A 17,251-nucleotide genomic window follows, 5' to 3' on the forward strand; every position below is an offset into this window, starting at 1 on the left:
GCCTACTGTGAGAGAAGCTTCTGGTGTCACGTCAGAACAGATGGATACAGAAGCTAGTGCTATGTCCAATGAGGATGTTATAAATGAACCAAGACAGCACCAAGGAGAAAACTACATTTTACATCCTTCTGATGCCAATGCTGATAATTGTGGAGAATGTTCTAAAAATAGTGCTAATCTCACAGAAAATAGCAGTTTACTTGGGAATGATACTAGCAAAGTCTCTGTTTTTGGTGAAGAAGATTCAAAAAATAGTGCCAGCTTATCAGTAGAGGACAGCTTTGAGCTAGTTGTGAATCTGCCAAATACTATAGATACTACTAAAAGTCCAGCTAAAACTAGCACACCAAAACCAAAACAAGCTGTACACAAAAGCAGAGTTTCTTCAAGTGGTAGCAGATCTGAAGAAGCTAGTTCCTTACAAACTTCTGCTGCACCAGGGAATGTGCAAACAGGAGGAAGTCTTGAAGGTAATTTGGAAGGAGCTTTAGCTATATCTGGTCCTATAAAACAATTAGGTCCAACAGATCTGGTTTCACAGAAGGATGCTTCTATCCAGACATCACCTCTTGTATCTCTTGTCAAAGAAACCTATGCACCAGAGCAAAGGAAGCTGTCTTCCGCTGGCCCAGTAGAGTACGAGGAAGAAAATCCCTTGGCTAGGATTAATGCTGGACAAGAGACGATTGAAGCACAGGGACCATGTAAAAGTCAGACAAGTGATCTGTCAAGCATTCAGAAAACTACAAACACTAGTGGTTTAGAGACAAATTTTTGCCTTCATGAGAAATTCAAAGTTCCTGAGATAAGTGATTTTGATCGCCATGTTCAGATGGATCAAGAGGTTGAGTCGTGTACAAGTCAGTCAACAGATTCGGCGGAATGCCCTACAGAAATTATCATCAACAACCCTGATCAGGACTTAAACTATAAAGACATGTTTGAGGACTCAGACATGGATGATGGTGTGTTTGATGAAGATGACACGAAGGAAGTGTATATGGACACATGTGATATAGACAAGGTGGGTACAGAGGCCGCAGACAGAACTGAGATTGTTTCAGAGGGTGACATTGATCCTGCTGGTGATCTGAACAAAACTTTAAACAAGACAGTAGAATTGTTAGACGAAGTGACAAATGATGTGCAATTAGACAAAACTGAAAGTGTTTCAGAAAATGATGTTTGTGGAATGGAACTGGACTCGGCAGAACAAACTGGTTGTAGTGACACTCTCGGACAATTCGAAAATTCAAAAGACATTGAGGGAGATGTGAGCCTTGTTAAAGAGACAGAAGCACAAGACAATATCTCTGAAATCAAAGAAAACAATCCTATTGCAGTAGTTAGCAAGGAAACTGGTTTATCTAAAAGTGACTTTATGGAGTCTGGGATGCCCATTATCAACCAGGAAAAAGACACATCAGAAGAAAATGTGAAGATTAAACATGACTATTCACATATGGACAGAGAAGTCACATTGCTTGTTCCTGAACTTGCTTATACGAAAGACCATGAGGCTAAAACTCAAGCAGTTCAGCATGATTCACCAAACTCAAATCAGGAAATCAATGAAGTAGAAAAACCTAAACCAAGTGAAATTGGTGTGAATTCTGGTTCAGCGGATATTGGGCTTGAATCTCACCTTGGTGAAAATGATGCAGAAGAATCCATTGACACTGTCCTATCTGCTTCCATTAAATCTGATTTGAATAATATTGTCATGAATGTTAATGGAAGTGAAAACAATACAGTTGATGATGACAGTGACGCTAAAGAAAAAGATACCAACAGTGCCACAGTAACTATGCATCCCAATGAATTGAATGTTACATGTACAGCAACCAAGGAGGCTGACAAATTGAATAGTGACTTTAGTTCTGATTCTGACCTTGAAAACATTGAACCAGCAGATGTTGACATAAACAAGAATTTCACCTTGAAGGATGTTCAGCGACAAAAGGAAAGCACTACCCGAGATGTTCCATTGTACCCCAGTAGTTCTGAGGACATGTCTTGTGATAGTCTGATTAGTGATACACGTGTACGAGCAGACGAGGTGGATGGAAGTGTTCCTAATGTAGTAAGGTCTGTTGTTACTGTAAAGAACGACGTTGTCAAGCCAAGACTAGATCTGACTTCAACTGTGTCTGTGACCTCTGATCATGAGAAAAGTAATGACCATAATACAATGTCGTTAGAACAGTCCACTACACATCATCATGAAGGGAATTCAGAAAGCAAAGAACAGAATGAAGAAGCCTTCACCAAAGAATATCCTGGGGAAACGGCTGGTGACAATATACAGATAGGACATTGTGCTGGCTTAGAACAAGGTGAGGATGTTGTAGATAACAGGACTGTAGAATCTTGTAAGGAAAATTTATCCTCAGCCATATTGCCAAATATTTCCTTGGTGTCAAGTGATGCCCATCTCTGCCATCAAAGTGACATAGATATGGACGATGGCGCTAGTCTCTCCTTAGTTATGGAATTAGAGGCGTCTGCTGATAAACAGACTATGAACTCTGAGCCTGTTCAGACTTCTGGTGCCACTGCAGAAAAAATGCAGGAGCAGTGTAAAGATTCAGTGTTTAACCTTAATCTGGAGTTTTCTCTAGATCTGCAATCAGAGGAAAAGATGGATGAGTCAGAAAGAGTAGCACTCAATCAGACACAGGAGGATTTATCAACATATGGCAATATAGAAGCTGATGTGAGTGAAAAAAGCCACAAAACCAAAGAAAAGGCTCGGGAGGGCACAACTACAGATTTGAATATGGTCATGATCACTGAAGCTGTGATCTCTGAACAGGTACAGGAAGGTACAGAGACCAAGGATAACTCAGAGGCTGAAGAGGTGAAGAAGACAGATAAGGATTTAGAGGTTAATATGGATATCTCTGAACAGGAACAGACATATACTGGGGGAAATGATGAAGAGTTGGTCTCTGAACTGGAACAGGAAGATAGAGGTATGAATGAAACATCTGTGACGGAAGAGAGACCCTGTGAACAAACAAAAGTTGATAAGACAAATGAGAATGGACAACCTGAGGAGGAAATCTCTGAACAGATGCAGGAAGGTAGAGATATGCATGAAACATCCGAGACTGGAGAGGGACACTCTGAACAGAATTGTCAGGCTGGAGAGGAAATCTTCCAACAAGTACAGGAAAGTAAGGAGGATGTACAAGTGACACCTGACTCGATTCAGGAAGATAGGGAGACTGATGAGAATTCAGAGGCTGAGCAGATACCAGAAGATATTGAGATAGATGAGAATGGGCATGTTGAAGAGGTGCTCTCTAAACATGTACAAGAACATAATGAGGCTGAGACAGGAAGTAGTGTGCTCTTTGAACAAATACAGGACGATAAAGCAACATATACCAGTAAGATGACAATAACAGCTTGTATAAATGTTGCAGATCAAGATAAAGTTTTACCTATAAATGTGATTCCAGAGGGTAAGGGAATGACATTGATCTCACCAGACCAGATAAAGGGAGACTTTCCACCACCTGATACAAATACAGTGGCTGATGTAGAGGTGCAGGAACAGATGCATGAGGGTATTGATGATGATAGAAACTCAGAGCTTCAGTCAGAGAGTGAAAAAACAGCTGAACACATACTGGAGGGTCCTACTACTGAAAAAACTCCAGTGGATGATTTAAAAGGTTTGGCCTCTACTGAACAAGTCTCCAACGTTTCTTCACCCAAAGTGGAGACAATTAAGGCTGAAGCAGAAAGTATTGCCTGGGAACATGTACAGGAAAGTACAGAGACAGATGGTATCATCAAGGATGAACCAGATGCTGCCATCAGTATGGAGAAGACACAAGTAACTTTAGATGGTTTAGATCCTATTTGTGAGGATTCTTCACCAACAGGTGAGATGATGGAGACTGAAGCAGAAGATGTAAGTCTTGAAAATCTAGCAGAGACTTCTTTCATAGATAGAAAGAATGAACTGAGAACCAATATCACAACTCCTGATGAGCAGTTTCCAAAAGTTTGTCCATCAACAAAGGAGATTATGGAGACTGATGGTACATCTTCCAGCCAGACTTTGGTGGATATTACATCAACGGAAGGCAATATAGAAGATGGATCTCCTAGTGATAGAAGTAATGAAGCTGAGACTGATGGTAATGATGTAACAGAGGACAAACAGCAGGGTTCTTTGGCAGAAACAGAAGCCATTACCACCATAGATACAGATTATATACAAGTGCAGGAGAGTTCCGCATCAGAGAGGACTAAATTCACTGACGAGGGACCTGAGAAATGTATTGCCACTGAATCTGACTGTGTTGGTAGTTCCTCACCAATCTCTAGAAAAATCCAAGCCCTACAGGACTTTTGTCAAAGTATCTCTCCCCTGACTAAGGCCACAGAAAACAATAATAACATTGAAGTATTCATGTCTCCTGCTACCAAGCGAAGGAAAGATAGAGCTGATGCCTCCGACATGATCAGCTGTCTTGAAGATTCTATTTCGTCTATAGACAATGCCTCGGACATAGAAGGTGTTTCTGTGTCGCTTCACGAGGTCAAAGACATGCCTCCTGTGTTCGTAGTGGATATGGATACTCTGGATAAAAAAGACTGTAATGGAAATACAAATGTGTCAAGGAAATTGGACATGGCTGATGAACAGAAAGAAGGAAGAAAAGATGTTCAAAGTAACATATCTATTTGTAGAGTGGTAGGAAACGAGGCTAAATCACCAGACATAAAGCTGACAAAAACACCAGTAAGAATTCAAGAGGAAAATTCCAACCATTGTCAATCACCGAAAGAAAATTTCCCTCAGAATTGTTTTACATTGATTCTGGAGGGTTCAAGTTCCAGTAATACCACTTCCACAAAAGATCAAGAGACGGGTGTTCAAAACATTGACGTAAATGTAAACTGTATCCCCTGTAAAGGAGAGACTTTGGAAACATGCACAGAGAAGGCTGCAGTGGATGAGAAACCTGTTCAGAATATTGATTTAATGGTAGAAAATGACAGAGAGACTATTGAAGGATGTAGTGTTGATTCCACACCGGAAAGTTCAATGGACTTCAGCAGCATGTCACTAACAGATAGCTGTACCTCAAGGTTTAGTGAGAGCAACCTGGTTACAGTATGGGAAATAGATAACCGAAATCTGAGTAATGCTAATTCCGTCGAAGAAACAGGTGATGAACTGTTGTTGACAAATTCACAGGTTGCTGATTCAACACAGGTTGCTGAATCAATACCAGATGAATGCTCTCCTGCCCTTCAGTCAACTGATTCAACACAGGTAACTGAATTAACCACAGATGAATGCTCTGATGCCCTTGAGTCAACTGATTCAACACAGGTTGCTGAATCAACACCAGATGAATGCTCTGATGCCCTTCAGTCAACTGATTCAACTCAGGTTGCTGAATCAACACCAGATGAATGCTCTCCTGCCCTTCAGTCAACTGATTCAACACAGGTAACTGAATCAACACCAGATGAATGCTCTGATGCCCTTGAGTCAACTGATTCAACACAGGTTGCTGAATCAACACCAGATGAATGCTCTGATGCCCTTGAGTCAACTGATTCAACACAGGTAACTGAATTAACACCAGATGAATGCTCTGATGCCCTTGAGTCAACTGATTCAACACAGGTTGCTGAATCAACACCAGATGAATGCTCTGATGCCCTTCAGTCAACTGATTCAACTCAGGTTGTTGAATCAACACCAGGTGAATGCTCTTCTGCCCTTGAGTCAACTGATTCAACACAGGTAACTGAGTCAACACCTGTTGAATGCTCTGATGCCCTTCAGTCAACTGATTCAACTCAGGTTGCTGAATCAACACCAGGTGAATGCTGTCCTGCCCTTGAGTCAACTGATTCAACACAGGTTTCAGAATCAACACCAGACGAACACCATCATGACCATGAGCCAACTAATGCAACTCAGGTTGCTGAATCAACACCAGACGAACACCATCATGACCATGAGCCAACTAATGCAACTCAGGTTGCTGAATCAACACCAGATGAATGCTCTCCTGCTCTTGTGTTAACAGATTCAACCCAGGTAGCTGAATCAAAGGAGACTCACTGTTCCCAGATTACTGAAGCCACTAAACTAAATACTGAAAAGACACCAGGTATTGAAGCCACCAACCTGAATAATGAGCATACACCATGTGCTCGTAGTATTGACACCATGGAAACGGAAACTAGGGATACATCTTGTCATTCTGACAGCAATGAACTAAATTCCAAATGGACGCCATGTTCTGCACACCATGAAACTACTAAACATGTTACCCAAACCAAGATCAAAGACTCACCAGAGAATAGTTTGGAATCCGTTCAGCAATTGGAAAATTCTGGTGATAGTCATGACACTGTTTCCTGTAATATTCTAAAAGGAAAGAGAAAGCGAAAGATGTCAAATGAAATTTCTGAAGATGAACAACACGTGGAAAGGAAAAAAAGGAAGACATGGTATCAAAATGTGAAAAATACTGTGACAAACTTCTTCAACATCAAAGACAAAGTGTCTTCGAAAAAAAGATCCTGTTCAAATAAGCAGCTAAGAAAGGAAAATATTTCCAAGATGGTGAAACGTTTCTTCTTTCTGAAAGGCAAACAAACAAGATCTGTACATACATCACAAGAAAGAGGAAAGATGGAATCTGAAGGCGAGACAGTGGCATCTCACTCAGTTGTACTCGCTGAATTGTCACAGCAAACAGGATCACATGGCATGGATACAACTCTCACCAAATCATTAGACGAAACAGTGCCTCACACCATGGATACAGCTCTAACCAAATCATCAGATGAGGCAGTGTCTCACTCCTTGGATACCATTCTCAACGAATCATCAGATGAGGCAGTGTCTCACTCCTTGGATACCATTCTCAACGAATCATCAGATGAGGCAGTGTCTCACTACTTGGATACCATTCTCAACGAATCATCAGATGAGGCAGTGTCTCATTCCTTGGATACCATTCTCAACGAATCATCAGATGAGGCAGTGTCTCATTCCTTGGATACCATTCTCACAGAATCATCAGAACAAACTGACACTTATTCTCTTGATAATGTGCCTACAGAATCATCGGAGCAGATGCTAACAATTTCCACAGATAAAGTTCTAACTGATTCATCTGAGAAGACGACCACTCAAACAGTGGCTGAAATGAAGGCTGGTAGTAGTCTACAAACTGAACATAGCAGCCCTGACCATGGACCCATTCCTGTGGATAGTTACAGTAATGAACATGTACACAGTTCAGTAGGAGAGCACAAGGTATCAGGATCATTGCAGACATCAGATACTACTATGGAAGTCTCTAGTAACACTTGTGACAATAAAGATGGTAGTCATGGTGACAAAGATGTCAACTTGTCGGATGACTGTAATATTTCTGGAGAATCTCAGGGATTTGATCCTTGCTTGGATTGCCATGAAGATACACCTGAATCAGAAACTAAAGATGAGGTGTTACAGCTTTGTAAGGAATTTCCTGTCACAACATCTGAAAACAATGAAGACATTCAGTCAGCCGAAGAGGAATGTACACAAGCTGATTCTTTGGAGATTGGGAATGAGAATGTCTTGAATAAGTCCCAAGATTCCAGAGACTTTCTGGATCAGAATCTGGATTCTTCTGGAGACAGACTTCTTGATGACACAGATTTTACAGAATCCACTGATACACAGAACTCTGAATCCTTGCTGGGACCGTTGGAAACATTGGTTTGTTCTTTAAACAAGAAAGCTGCAGAATATACAGAATTTGCTAATACACAGAACTCTGAATCCTTGCTGGGACCGTTTGAAACTTTGGTTTGTTCTTCAAACAAGAAAGCTGCAGAATATACAGAATCTGCTAATACACAGAACTGTGAATCCTTGTTTGGACCACTGGAGACATTGGTTTGCTCTTCAAACAAAGAAGCTGCCAATACTGATAAAGAACAAGACAGCCAGTCAGATTCAGACTCAATGCTGGCTTCAAAAGAAAGTAAAGAGATTTTGAGGCCAGAATCAAATGGAGAAGAGGATTTGTTGAACCTCCCATCTGAGGAAGAAAGCAGTTCAACCGACCATTATTGGACTGTGCCAACTGAACCTACAGAATCGATGGAAAAAACTGTTGTTAGTGAGGAAATGGAAGATAAATCAAAAGATTCTAGGGATGTTTCTGGAAAATCCCTCCTCAGTAGTATCCCAGTCCTAGACCTGAAGGGAAGGACCTACAGCATGAGTGATCTAGATTCCTCGGATATCTCCATCATCACACTCCGAAGTTCTGAGGAGCTGGACTGCTGGGAAGGAAACGACATTAATGGTGATGTATTAAAACAGAAAAACACTCAAGAAAAGGACATTCCATCTGAGAACATAATCCATCTGAAACAAGAATTGGAGGGATTTCAAACACCAACTGTTGGATCTCTGAAGGACACTAATGAATCTGAACAGAATACAGAGCTCACAGATGTCAGTTCCGTTAACTACTGTCCTCTGCCTGATTTTGAAAGTGATTCCTGGATAGATGAAAGTACCTCTGCTCTAGATATCAGTGCTAAATATATCTCGCCATGTAAAAATGAAATTGTGATTTCAGACTCTAGTGATAGTTTACCAGAAGTTGTGTTTCTTAGAGAAGAAAAAACAAATCGGAACTTCAAAACAGAATATCCTGATGGAGAAATCTTATCTGTGAAACAAGAATTTGTGCCATTAGCAGATGATTCCAGTGTTTCATCAACAGAAAGCAAGAACATGGAGGTTAAAACTATCCCACAATCGCCATTGACTACTCTGAAATCCAGGCCAATCTTGCGTAGAAGAGGACTAAATTCACCAAGGTCGGACATTAGTACAAGTACTCCATTGTCTTGTTGTGATGATGAGACAGATGGCAGGAAAGATTTACCCAGAAAAAGGAGAAAGAAAAAGTCGCCAATCAAAAATAAAAACAAAACTCCAGAAAAGAAGCAAACTACACCAAGAACTACACCAAAATTTAAACGGCGACCTCTGAGGAAGAAAAACAAAAGTGAAAAGTGCTGTGCAGAGGAAATTATTGAATTGATCACTGACAGCGAGTCTGATGATGATGATCCATCAAAGTTTATAAGTCCACCAAATTCAGTACAGAAGGGAAGAGATAAGCTGAAACAAGGTGGGACCAAATCAGTCACTCTGAATGCATCCAGAGGCTCCTGTAAAGGTAACGACCTCCAAGGTGACCTTCTACAGGACATTCAAGATGAGGATGTGGAAATGGACGAGAAAGTTCAAACAACTGAATCAGGTTTATATTTGCACTTAAAATCTTAACATCTAGGCACACATTACAATTTAAGTTGTAGGCAATATAGATAAATCTGAAAAAAAACTTCATTAACTCAAACTCCTAATACATGAAGACCCTGTCCCAACCATGAATTTTTACTATGTACTGTAAAGCTGGTTATTTATATGGATAAAAAAAAATAGAAATTAAAAATGAGGAAATTAAATTTCGATAGTTTTTAATTTAATCTGGCTTTCAAGGTATGTAATTTCATGACGCAGTGTAAATAACTGGCTGTACATGTACACTTTTCACGAACACTTAAATATTTGTTTAACCATGGTAGCAGCATCACTGTTTTCATGCTCTTTTGCTGGCTTTGAGTTAATGAAGTTTAGCTGTTTATATTAATCAATATATTTCTCTTTTCCTTTTTTAGCTCGCCTATTCGAAGAATAGGGGGAGCTAATGTTGTCACCCCGGCGTCGGCGTCAGCATTGGCGTCCCATTTCAGGTTAAAGTTTTTGAGCAAGTTTCTGTTTCGTCAATTGTTTAAGCTTAAGTCATCATAAATGTTTATGATTTTATTTTCCTAATGTGTATGGATTCTGAACGTGATAATACAACCAATTTGGGGCCCTTTAGGAGTTTTTTGAGTCTGTTAATTTGTCATATTTCCATGTTAAAGTTTTTGAGCAAGTTTCTATTTTGTCTATTGTTTATGCTTAAGTCATCATAAATGTTTATGATTTTATTTTCCTAATGTGTATGGATGCTGAACGTGATAATACAACCAATTTTGGGCCCTTTAGGGGTTTTTTGAGTCTGTTAATTTGTCATATTTCCATGTTTAAATAGTAAATACTTGAACATCAACTTCTTCTGAATAGGCGAGCTTTGCTGTTCTCCAACAGCTCTTGTCTTTCAATGCATTTCCTGATATTCTATATTTAGATGTTCATTATAATATTTTAAAAATGACAGTATTTGACCCAATAAGCGCCCATATCCCTATAAATGCCCCTTCCCTTTTAAGAAATTTGGTTCTTTACAGGGGGAGAAGCATCGATACAGGATATCTTCAATTCTGAAGAGTTTGGCGAAGATTCCTCATTACCCGCTTCATTCAGCAACAACTCCCTGAGGTCTGATATAGTATTAGCGACGGCCACTGAAGAAACATCCACAAATATTGAGGACACTACAGTTGTTAACTCCACAGTTGAGAAGGACTATTGGAACTCTGATGATGGTAATGAGAATTCTATAATGGAAGAGGAGGAGGAGAATTCTGATGATGGTAATGAGAATTCTGTAACGGAAGAGGAGGAGAACTCTGTTGACAGTGATGATTACTGTACTGATGATAAGGTACCAGAGATATCAGAAGTGGATGAGACCGTTATACCAGAGGTACTACTTTGTTATGCTTAGATATAAAGTAACTTCTAATGTTTTATGGAATCTAGATTATGAACAGAATCTTTTTAACCTTTTCGACTATATTTCAGCATATACTGTATTTGTCATAATTAGTGCCCCTTCCCCTATAAGCGCCTCTCCCCACTTCTAAAGAATGAGTCGTTATACAGACGCCCCCCCTGACCCCCAGCTCCCATTCAATACTTCCATATTTTATCTGAAATGAAAACAAGGGGAATTACACCTACTGAAATAGTGTAAATACAGCTTTTGTTTGCCCGTAACTTATATTCTGGTTCCCTAATAAGTGTCCCCTTTTATCACAATTTTTGAAATGCACTGCACGCTTATTACAGCGAATACGGTAATGTAATTGTTTGGCACGCTGATATAGTTGTCACACCTAAAATAGCATTATCAGAAAACAAGAGTTACATTGTAAGTGCTTCAGTACCTGTTTATGCAGAGTTTCTCGGCATGAAAAAATACTACAATAGCAAAACTATTCATATAGCTAACCGCACGTTCCATTTGCAGATTCGTACCAGTTGTATCAAAACAAATCTGTTGTATTTCAAATGGAACGCGCCTTACCAGCAGAACTGTACCGGTACAAGTGGTTTTCAGAAGCATACCACTTGGATCCAAGATGGCGTACCCGAGAATTTTTATTTGTGATCGGAATGTATTCTTTGTTGAAAACAAGACAGAGATTATTTCTATCCAATAAAATTACATGGATTATTTATTTCAATGTATTTCGAAACTATTTAGGTATTACTTATATATCAATTTTATTGTTAACAACGAAAATTATTGGCCGTTATATTTGAAGCGTATCTTTCATATGGGTGCCGCCATCATGGAAAATTCCAAACGCGTTCCATTTGGCGATGCCGTATCAATTTATTACAACTGGTACAAATCCGCAAATGTGTATACGGGGTATTTGCTTGTTACAGCTGGAAATTAATTACTAGCTATTTATGATGGTTTTAATGTACAGTTACCTGGGATAACGTTTATAGTTATAATATTGAAATTTGCTTTACCAGTTTGATCACTGCTATTGAATAATTCTTTGATATATTTCAGGACCCTGCATATGCTAGTGATGAGTTTTCCTGTCAGGGTGACCAGGATTGTCTAGAGGAAAGTGTGGGCGATGATGATGGTGATGATGATGAAGATGACAAAGATGATGAGTCCCATGTTTCAGATGACAATATTAACTCACACATTTTCCCTTCATCTCCTCCTAACCACCACCATTCAGATGACTACGACATGATTCCTAATACATGCGATGAAGATGATGACATTGATATGCCTATACCTGTTCTTCCTCCGCTGTCGCCATGGAATCAGGATGAAGATGTAGCTCCCTCACAATGTCTGTCACCCGTATTCCCCGACATAAGCAAGACATTCGATACACACACAAAGATGGTTGAGAGATCTCGAGCTGACAATGATTCAAACATGTTTGACTCGGAGGAAGACTTCAGTGCTCCTGATGTGGATTGGAATGCATTTGAGAACACTACTAGTGATGACAAAATGGATGAGGAATCAGAGTTGTCGTCCAGAAATGATGACATTGGAACAGATACTATGGGCGAAAATGGAGAGGATGACAGAAGTCCCTCTGAATACCTCGGACAATCTGACAGTGGAGACCTCCACAATGAAGAGACAGATGGAGAAACTATCACAAATACACCAAGACCCACGGAGGCTTCAACCAGCACAAACTTAAAGAGACGTCAGTTATTTAATGATGAGGAAGTCAATAATTTTCCGTCACCAAAACGACCCAGAACAAAACAGTTAAGTATAGAAAATTTTACCCAAATTTCGCCGACAAGCAAGTTGAAAAGGGCCTTGGATGAAGACATGCTTATAAGTACCCAGTGCCCCCTAGTGTCGGACATCAATGAAAGCCAGTTTGAAGATGCGTCTAAACGGCTTCTTTCTGCTGAAAATGCAACAGAAGGATCGGCCAAGAAAAGAAAGACCAGAGAGTTTTTGGTTAATGTAAAAGCAAAGCTTATGAAGTACAAGAAAAAGAAGCAATCAACACCTTCCCAGACAGAGTCTGCCCCATCCAGTCAGGAAACTCATGGAGAAATGCCAGTGTCAAGTTCTGTGCAGCGACGTATTCTGACCGAGGCAGAAGCTTCCAATGACAAAATAGCTGGCTATCTCTCAAGGTAAGGATGTGTATTAGGTTTGTATGTAGTGGAAGACATTATTAGCAAGTGTTCTGAAAAGCGAAAAGAATCTGACATGAATCAGTCATTTAGATAAAGATATCTCCATATCTCTACCTGAGTAAAAGATTTTGGCCGATTAACACAAAGCTTGCTTATAATTCATGTCATACTATATACAGTTAAAGGGACAATTTAGTGTAAGAGTACATTAAAATTTGCATATAAATCGGAAACAAACCAGTTCTAATGGAAATTAGATTAGTTGGTTTTACTATGATATGCCAGAAAAGTCCACTGTGGTGAAATGTATGTGAAATGTTCAACTCGCTTGCTGTCCGCCATTACACATTGTGGACGGATGTCTTGTATGCCGAACCGCGGCACTTGCCAGTGTAGTAAAGAATTTTTTATCAAGAACTTCTCAAATTGCTCTTACATTGTTGTGTTTATGTTATTAGGTGCATGTTCTTGTCTAAATATAATATGCAAATATGGTGTAACCCTTATGTATTGCATTTGATAAACATACATGACTTGCTCGGGTATGGGTACAGCATACATGTTATATCTGCTTATTTGTATTGATCAACGATTTGGAATTTCAACGGTATCAATCAATATACTTAACATTGTAATGGAATATGTCAATACTTCTTGTTATATGTTTCAAAAGAAATATAAAACAATAATTTATGTCATATTTTGCTTCATGGTTTTGTAACAGAATTAACCTCTTTGAATTGTCCCTTTAACATATTTATAACAAACATGATTGCAATATATTCATAGTTATTACGTAGTACTTTTCATTCCTGGTCAAGGTAAGATGTCTTTAATACATGTAAAACGAACTATTCTATAACCAAATAATTTTGTTGGCCCCCAGAGGTTCATATATTTTACTGTAATATGTTTGTGAAGTATTGGTATCATGCAAAAGTTACTGTTTACAGATGTAAAGATGTCATCAGTAATCTTGGACAAGCCCTGGAGGGACGTAAGCTTGGCACCTTTCCTCGAGTCTCGCAGTGGAGGTATGTAAAGCGAATATTTAACTGAGATCTGTCCCTGCCACACCGCAGGTCCAGTTCAGTTATCAATAAATTATGGTATACAGACATATAAGGAAATCCATCATAGATTTTATTATTATTAGTCTTAGTGATTACATGTATGTGGCTATCATAATAGGTCTTCCAAAGTTAAAATTTAAGCTTTAAGTATAACATACTTGCCAACTTTTCAAATATATTGTTCTGTCTATTTATAAACAGTAGGCTACCAAATATCAAGTTAAATAGCAGGCAAAAAATTATGATAAAAAAAATGAAGAGTAAGGTCGGAAAATGGGATAGGAAGTCAGAAGTTGGGAAATTCTCAACAGAAATGGGAAAGTTGACAAGTATGGTATAATAACTTGACAAAAAACATTTTTGCCATAATACAGAGTAACTGCATAAATTATAGAAAAGAAATGGCAATTCAACACAAATGTTAGAAGCAAACATTGGCAGCATCGATAGCTGTTGAAATCCTGTTGGGCTAAAGGTTGTCGATTTGATATTATGAATGAAATCTCGTCTCCAGGAAAGACTTGTCAGACATACAGGCTAAGACTGTGTTACCCAGGACGACTATCGCTGTGGTGGGAGATACTGGGGCTGGAAAGTCAAGTCTGATGAACGCTGTGATAGACCAACTCAACACTCTACCAACCTCGGGCATGAGAGCCTGCACTGCTGTCGTGGTCGAGGTCCTAGCCAACACCACCAGTAACAACTACGAGGCTGACATAAAATTCCTATCTCACCAGGTATAATTATCATAAAATGTAGAGTATGTTAATGATTAACTTTTCTTTCAATAATACAAATTAATGAAAATGCCATTTCATTAGTATTTTTATACTCCCATCATTTGCATGAGGCATATAGTGTTACTCTTGTCTGGCTTGTCTCAACTGATCCCAATTTTGTATGATGAATTTATGTCTTACAGATATTTCCTATTTGTAAAAGTTTATATATTACCTTTATATTGACTCAAGCAAAACAAAAACCATTATACCATGTTTTTCGAGATCTTGATGCAGCCAACATAGACTTATTAACTAAACTTAATATTTGAACAGGAATGGTTCGATGAGCTCCAACTTCTGATCTCAGACTTGACCACAGCTGATGGGAAACTGAAGAAGCATGTGCCCGACCTTGACTCTGAGGCTGGGGTAGCTTTCCTCAAGGTGAAGGCTGTATATGGCAAGGTAGACACCATGGCAGCACTGAAACGTCTCACCGCGGTCACCAGGATGTTGGACAAGGTCAAAACCATCAAGGCCACCAATGTTAGTATACATGTACTGATCCTGGCGACATCCTGTTAGACAAGTAACACTGTTCTACTTTCATTTTAAGCAATACAATTTTCAATCTGAAATCACATCTGATCTGTTGTATAGTTCCAATATTTACAGTGACCATGACAAGAAAAAATATATATAGCAAATTTATATAGAAACTCATTAATGCATTCAATTGATGGTCATGTATATTTATCCAGTTATGATTACCAACATGTGTGCTTGTTTGTAGTCAAAAGACTTCCGACGACTGATTGACCGGTACATAGAGACTGCAGATCCAGGTGCTGGTGGTCAGTTCTGGCCGATCGTGAAACAAGTGACCATAAAAATGCCGAACTGTGATGCATGCAGTAGTGGCGCAGTCCTGGTAGATCTCCCGGGTGTACGAGATTCAAATGCTGCCCGAGACCCCATCGCCAGAGATGTGAGAATTTATTTATTTATATATACAAAGGACTCCACATAATCGAATAACGGTATATTTTGGTTATTTGCATAAAATTCTGCGGTCCCGATTTTTTCCTTCTTCATCTTTGTTTTTCAACTCTGTGTATTTGAATAGACTTTTAAGTGACCTCTGGTTATTTGAATAAAATATTTGTGAAATTCTAAAAATAAAATGGAATATTTTTCAATTTTGCAATACATTTTTAGCGAAATTCGCCGATATATGTTTCAAGATACAGAGGATTCCGCTTATTTGAATAAGTCATTTTCCAGAAGAAAATATGCAAATATCCGGAGTATTCGAATAGGCGGAGATGACATTTTGCACCTTCGTTTGACCTCACACATACGTATGTGAACAGGCAAATAGATATCGTTTCGTTTACTTGATAAATACGTAAATTATTTACACTTAAAACGAACAACAAATAATTATTTTCGAAGTTGCAAATATTCCAATATTAGATTCTTGTTTACATTAGATCGACACGTGAATATTTGAGAAACGGCTAAACAATCGATATCAAATGCAATAACTAAACAGGATGGAATTTGTGTCTACAATTCTGAACCTAAATAATCAACAAATTTACGTACATTTGCCTGGCAAAATGAACTTACGATCGTGATTAAACTTCAAAGTGCCGATCACATGTGTATGAATTCGAAAATGGCGGCAGGTGATGAAGCCATGCGTTCACTGGACCTAAATGTGTTTTGAGAATTCTCCCTGTATTGTTGATCTAAACGGCGAATAGCTTAATAACATTCAGAAATTAATGCATATTTAAGTAGCATTCAAAAAATTAGCAAGTATCTTTTGTATCCTTCATACTGTACGAAACTTGCGGTAGTCATTGCACGCCGACTTTTGATTGCTTTTATGTCTCATTCAACGAGACGCTTGATACGCACATGTCTGTCGTAGTCAACAAGACTCAGGTTGAACGAGACTACTCATGAATGGCGATTGTTGTAAGGAAGCATGGTTTCTCCAACTGATTGCGAACTAAGGTACGTTACGTTAATAGATAAACATATTTGAAAGTGCAAATGCTTTAATAAGATGTTTGAGTCAGTGATTACACTAAAGTTATGATCAACCGCTGCTGATGTAAATCGTAACAGCGTCGAATACCTTTGCAGATTCATGCATAAAATAACAAGCCGTACGATAACGTTAATCGCTTCCTTACAACAATCGCCATTCATGAGTAGTCTCTTCAACCAGAGTCTTGTTGACTACGACAGACATGTGCGTATCAAGCGTCTCGTTGATCGAGACATAAAAGCTTGCAAAGTCGGCGTGCAATGGCTACCGCAAGTTTCGTACAGTATGTAGGATACAAAAGATATTTGCTTCGTTGTTTCATTGCTACTTAGATATGCATTAATTTCTGAAATGTTATCAAGCTATTCGCGGTATCGATCAACAATACAGGATGAATTCTCAAAACACATTTAGGTCCAGTGAACGCATGGCTTCATCACCTGCC

The 17,251-nt window shown here is 38.9% G+C and overlaps 1 protein-coding gene across 1 annotated transcript in view; it reads left to right on the forward strand.

The window, feature by feature from the left end:
* Nucleotides 1–39: 39 nt before the first annotated feature.
* Nucleotides 40–17,251, forward strand: part of LOC138315742 (microtubule-associated protein futsch-like) — a 39,091-nt gene continuing 21,879 nt past the window's right edge. Inside the window, exons 1-7 of the mRNA XM_069256986.1 lie at nucleotides 40–9,326; nucleotides 10,363–10,721; nucleotides 11,826–12,943; nucleotides 13,900–13,980; nucleotides 14,534–14,759; nucleotides 15,078–15,290; nucleotides 15,538–15,732. Coding sequence (XP_069113087.1) covers nucleotides 41–9,326; nucleotides 10,363–10,721; nucleotides 11,826–12,943; nucleotides 13,900–13,980; nucleotides 14,534–14,759; nucleotides 15,078–15,290; nucleotides 15,538–15,732 — 11,478 coding nt within the window. The 5' untranslated portion in view covers nucleotide 40. The remainder of the gene's footprint in view (nucleotides 9,327–10,362; nucleotides 10,722–11,825; nucleotides 12,944–13,899; nucleotides 13,981–14,533; nucleotides 14,760–15,077; nucleotides 15,291–15,537; nucleotides 15,733–17,251) is intronic.

This window comes from Argopecten irradians, chromosome 2, assembly GCF_041381155.1.
Source record: "Argopecten irradians isolate NY chromosome 2, Ai_NY, whole genome shotgun sequence".
Taxonomy (NCBI): Eukaryota; Metazoa; Mollusca; class Bivalvia; order Pectinida; family Pectinidae; genus Argopecten; species Argopecten irradians.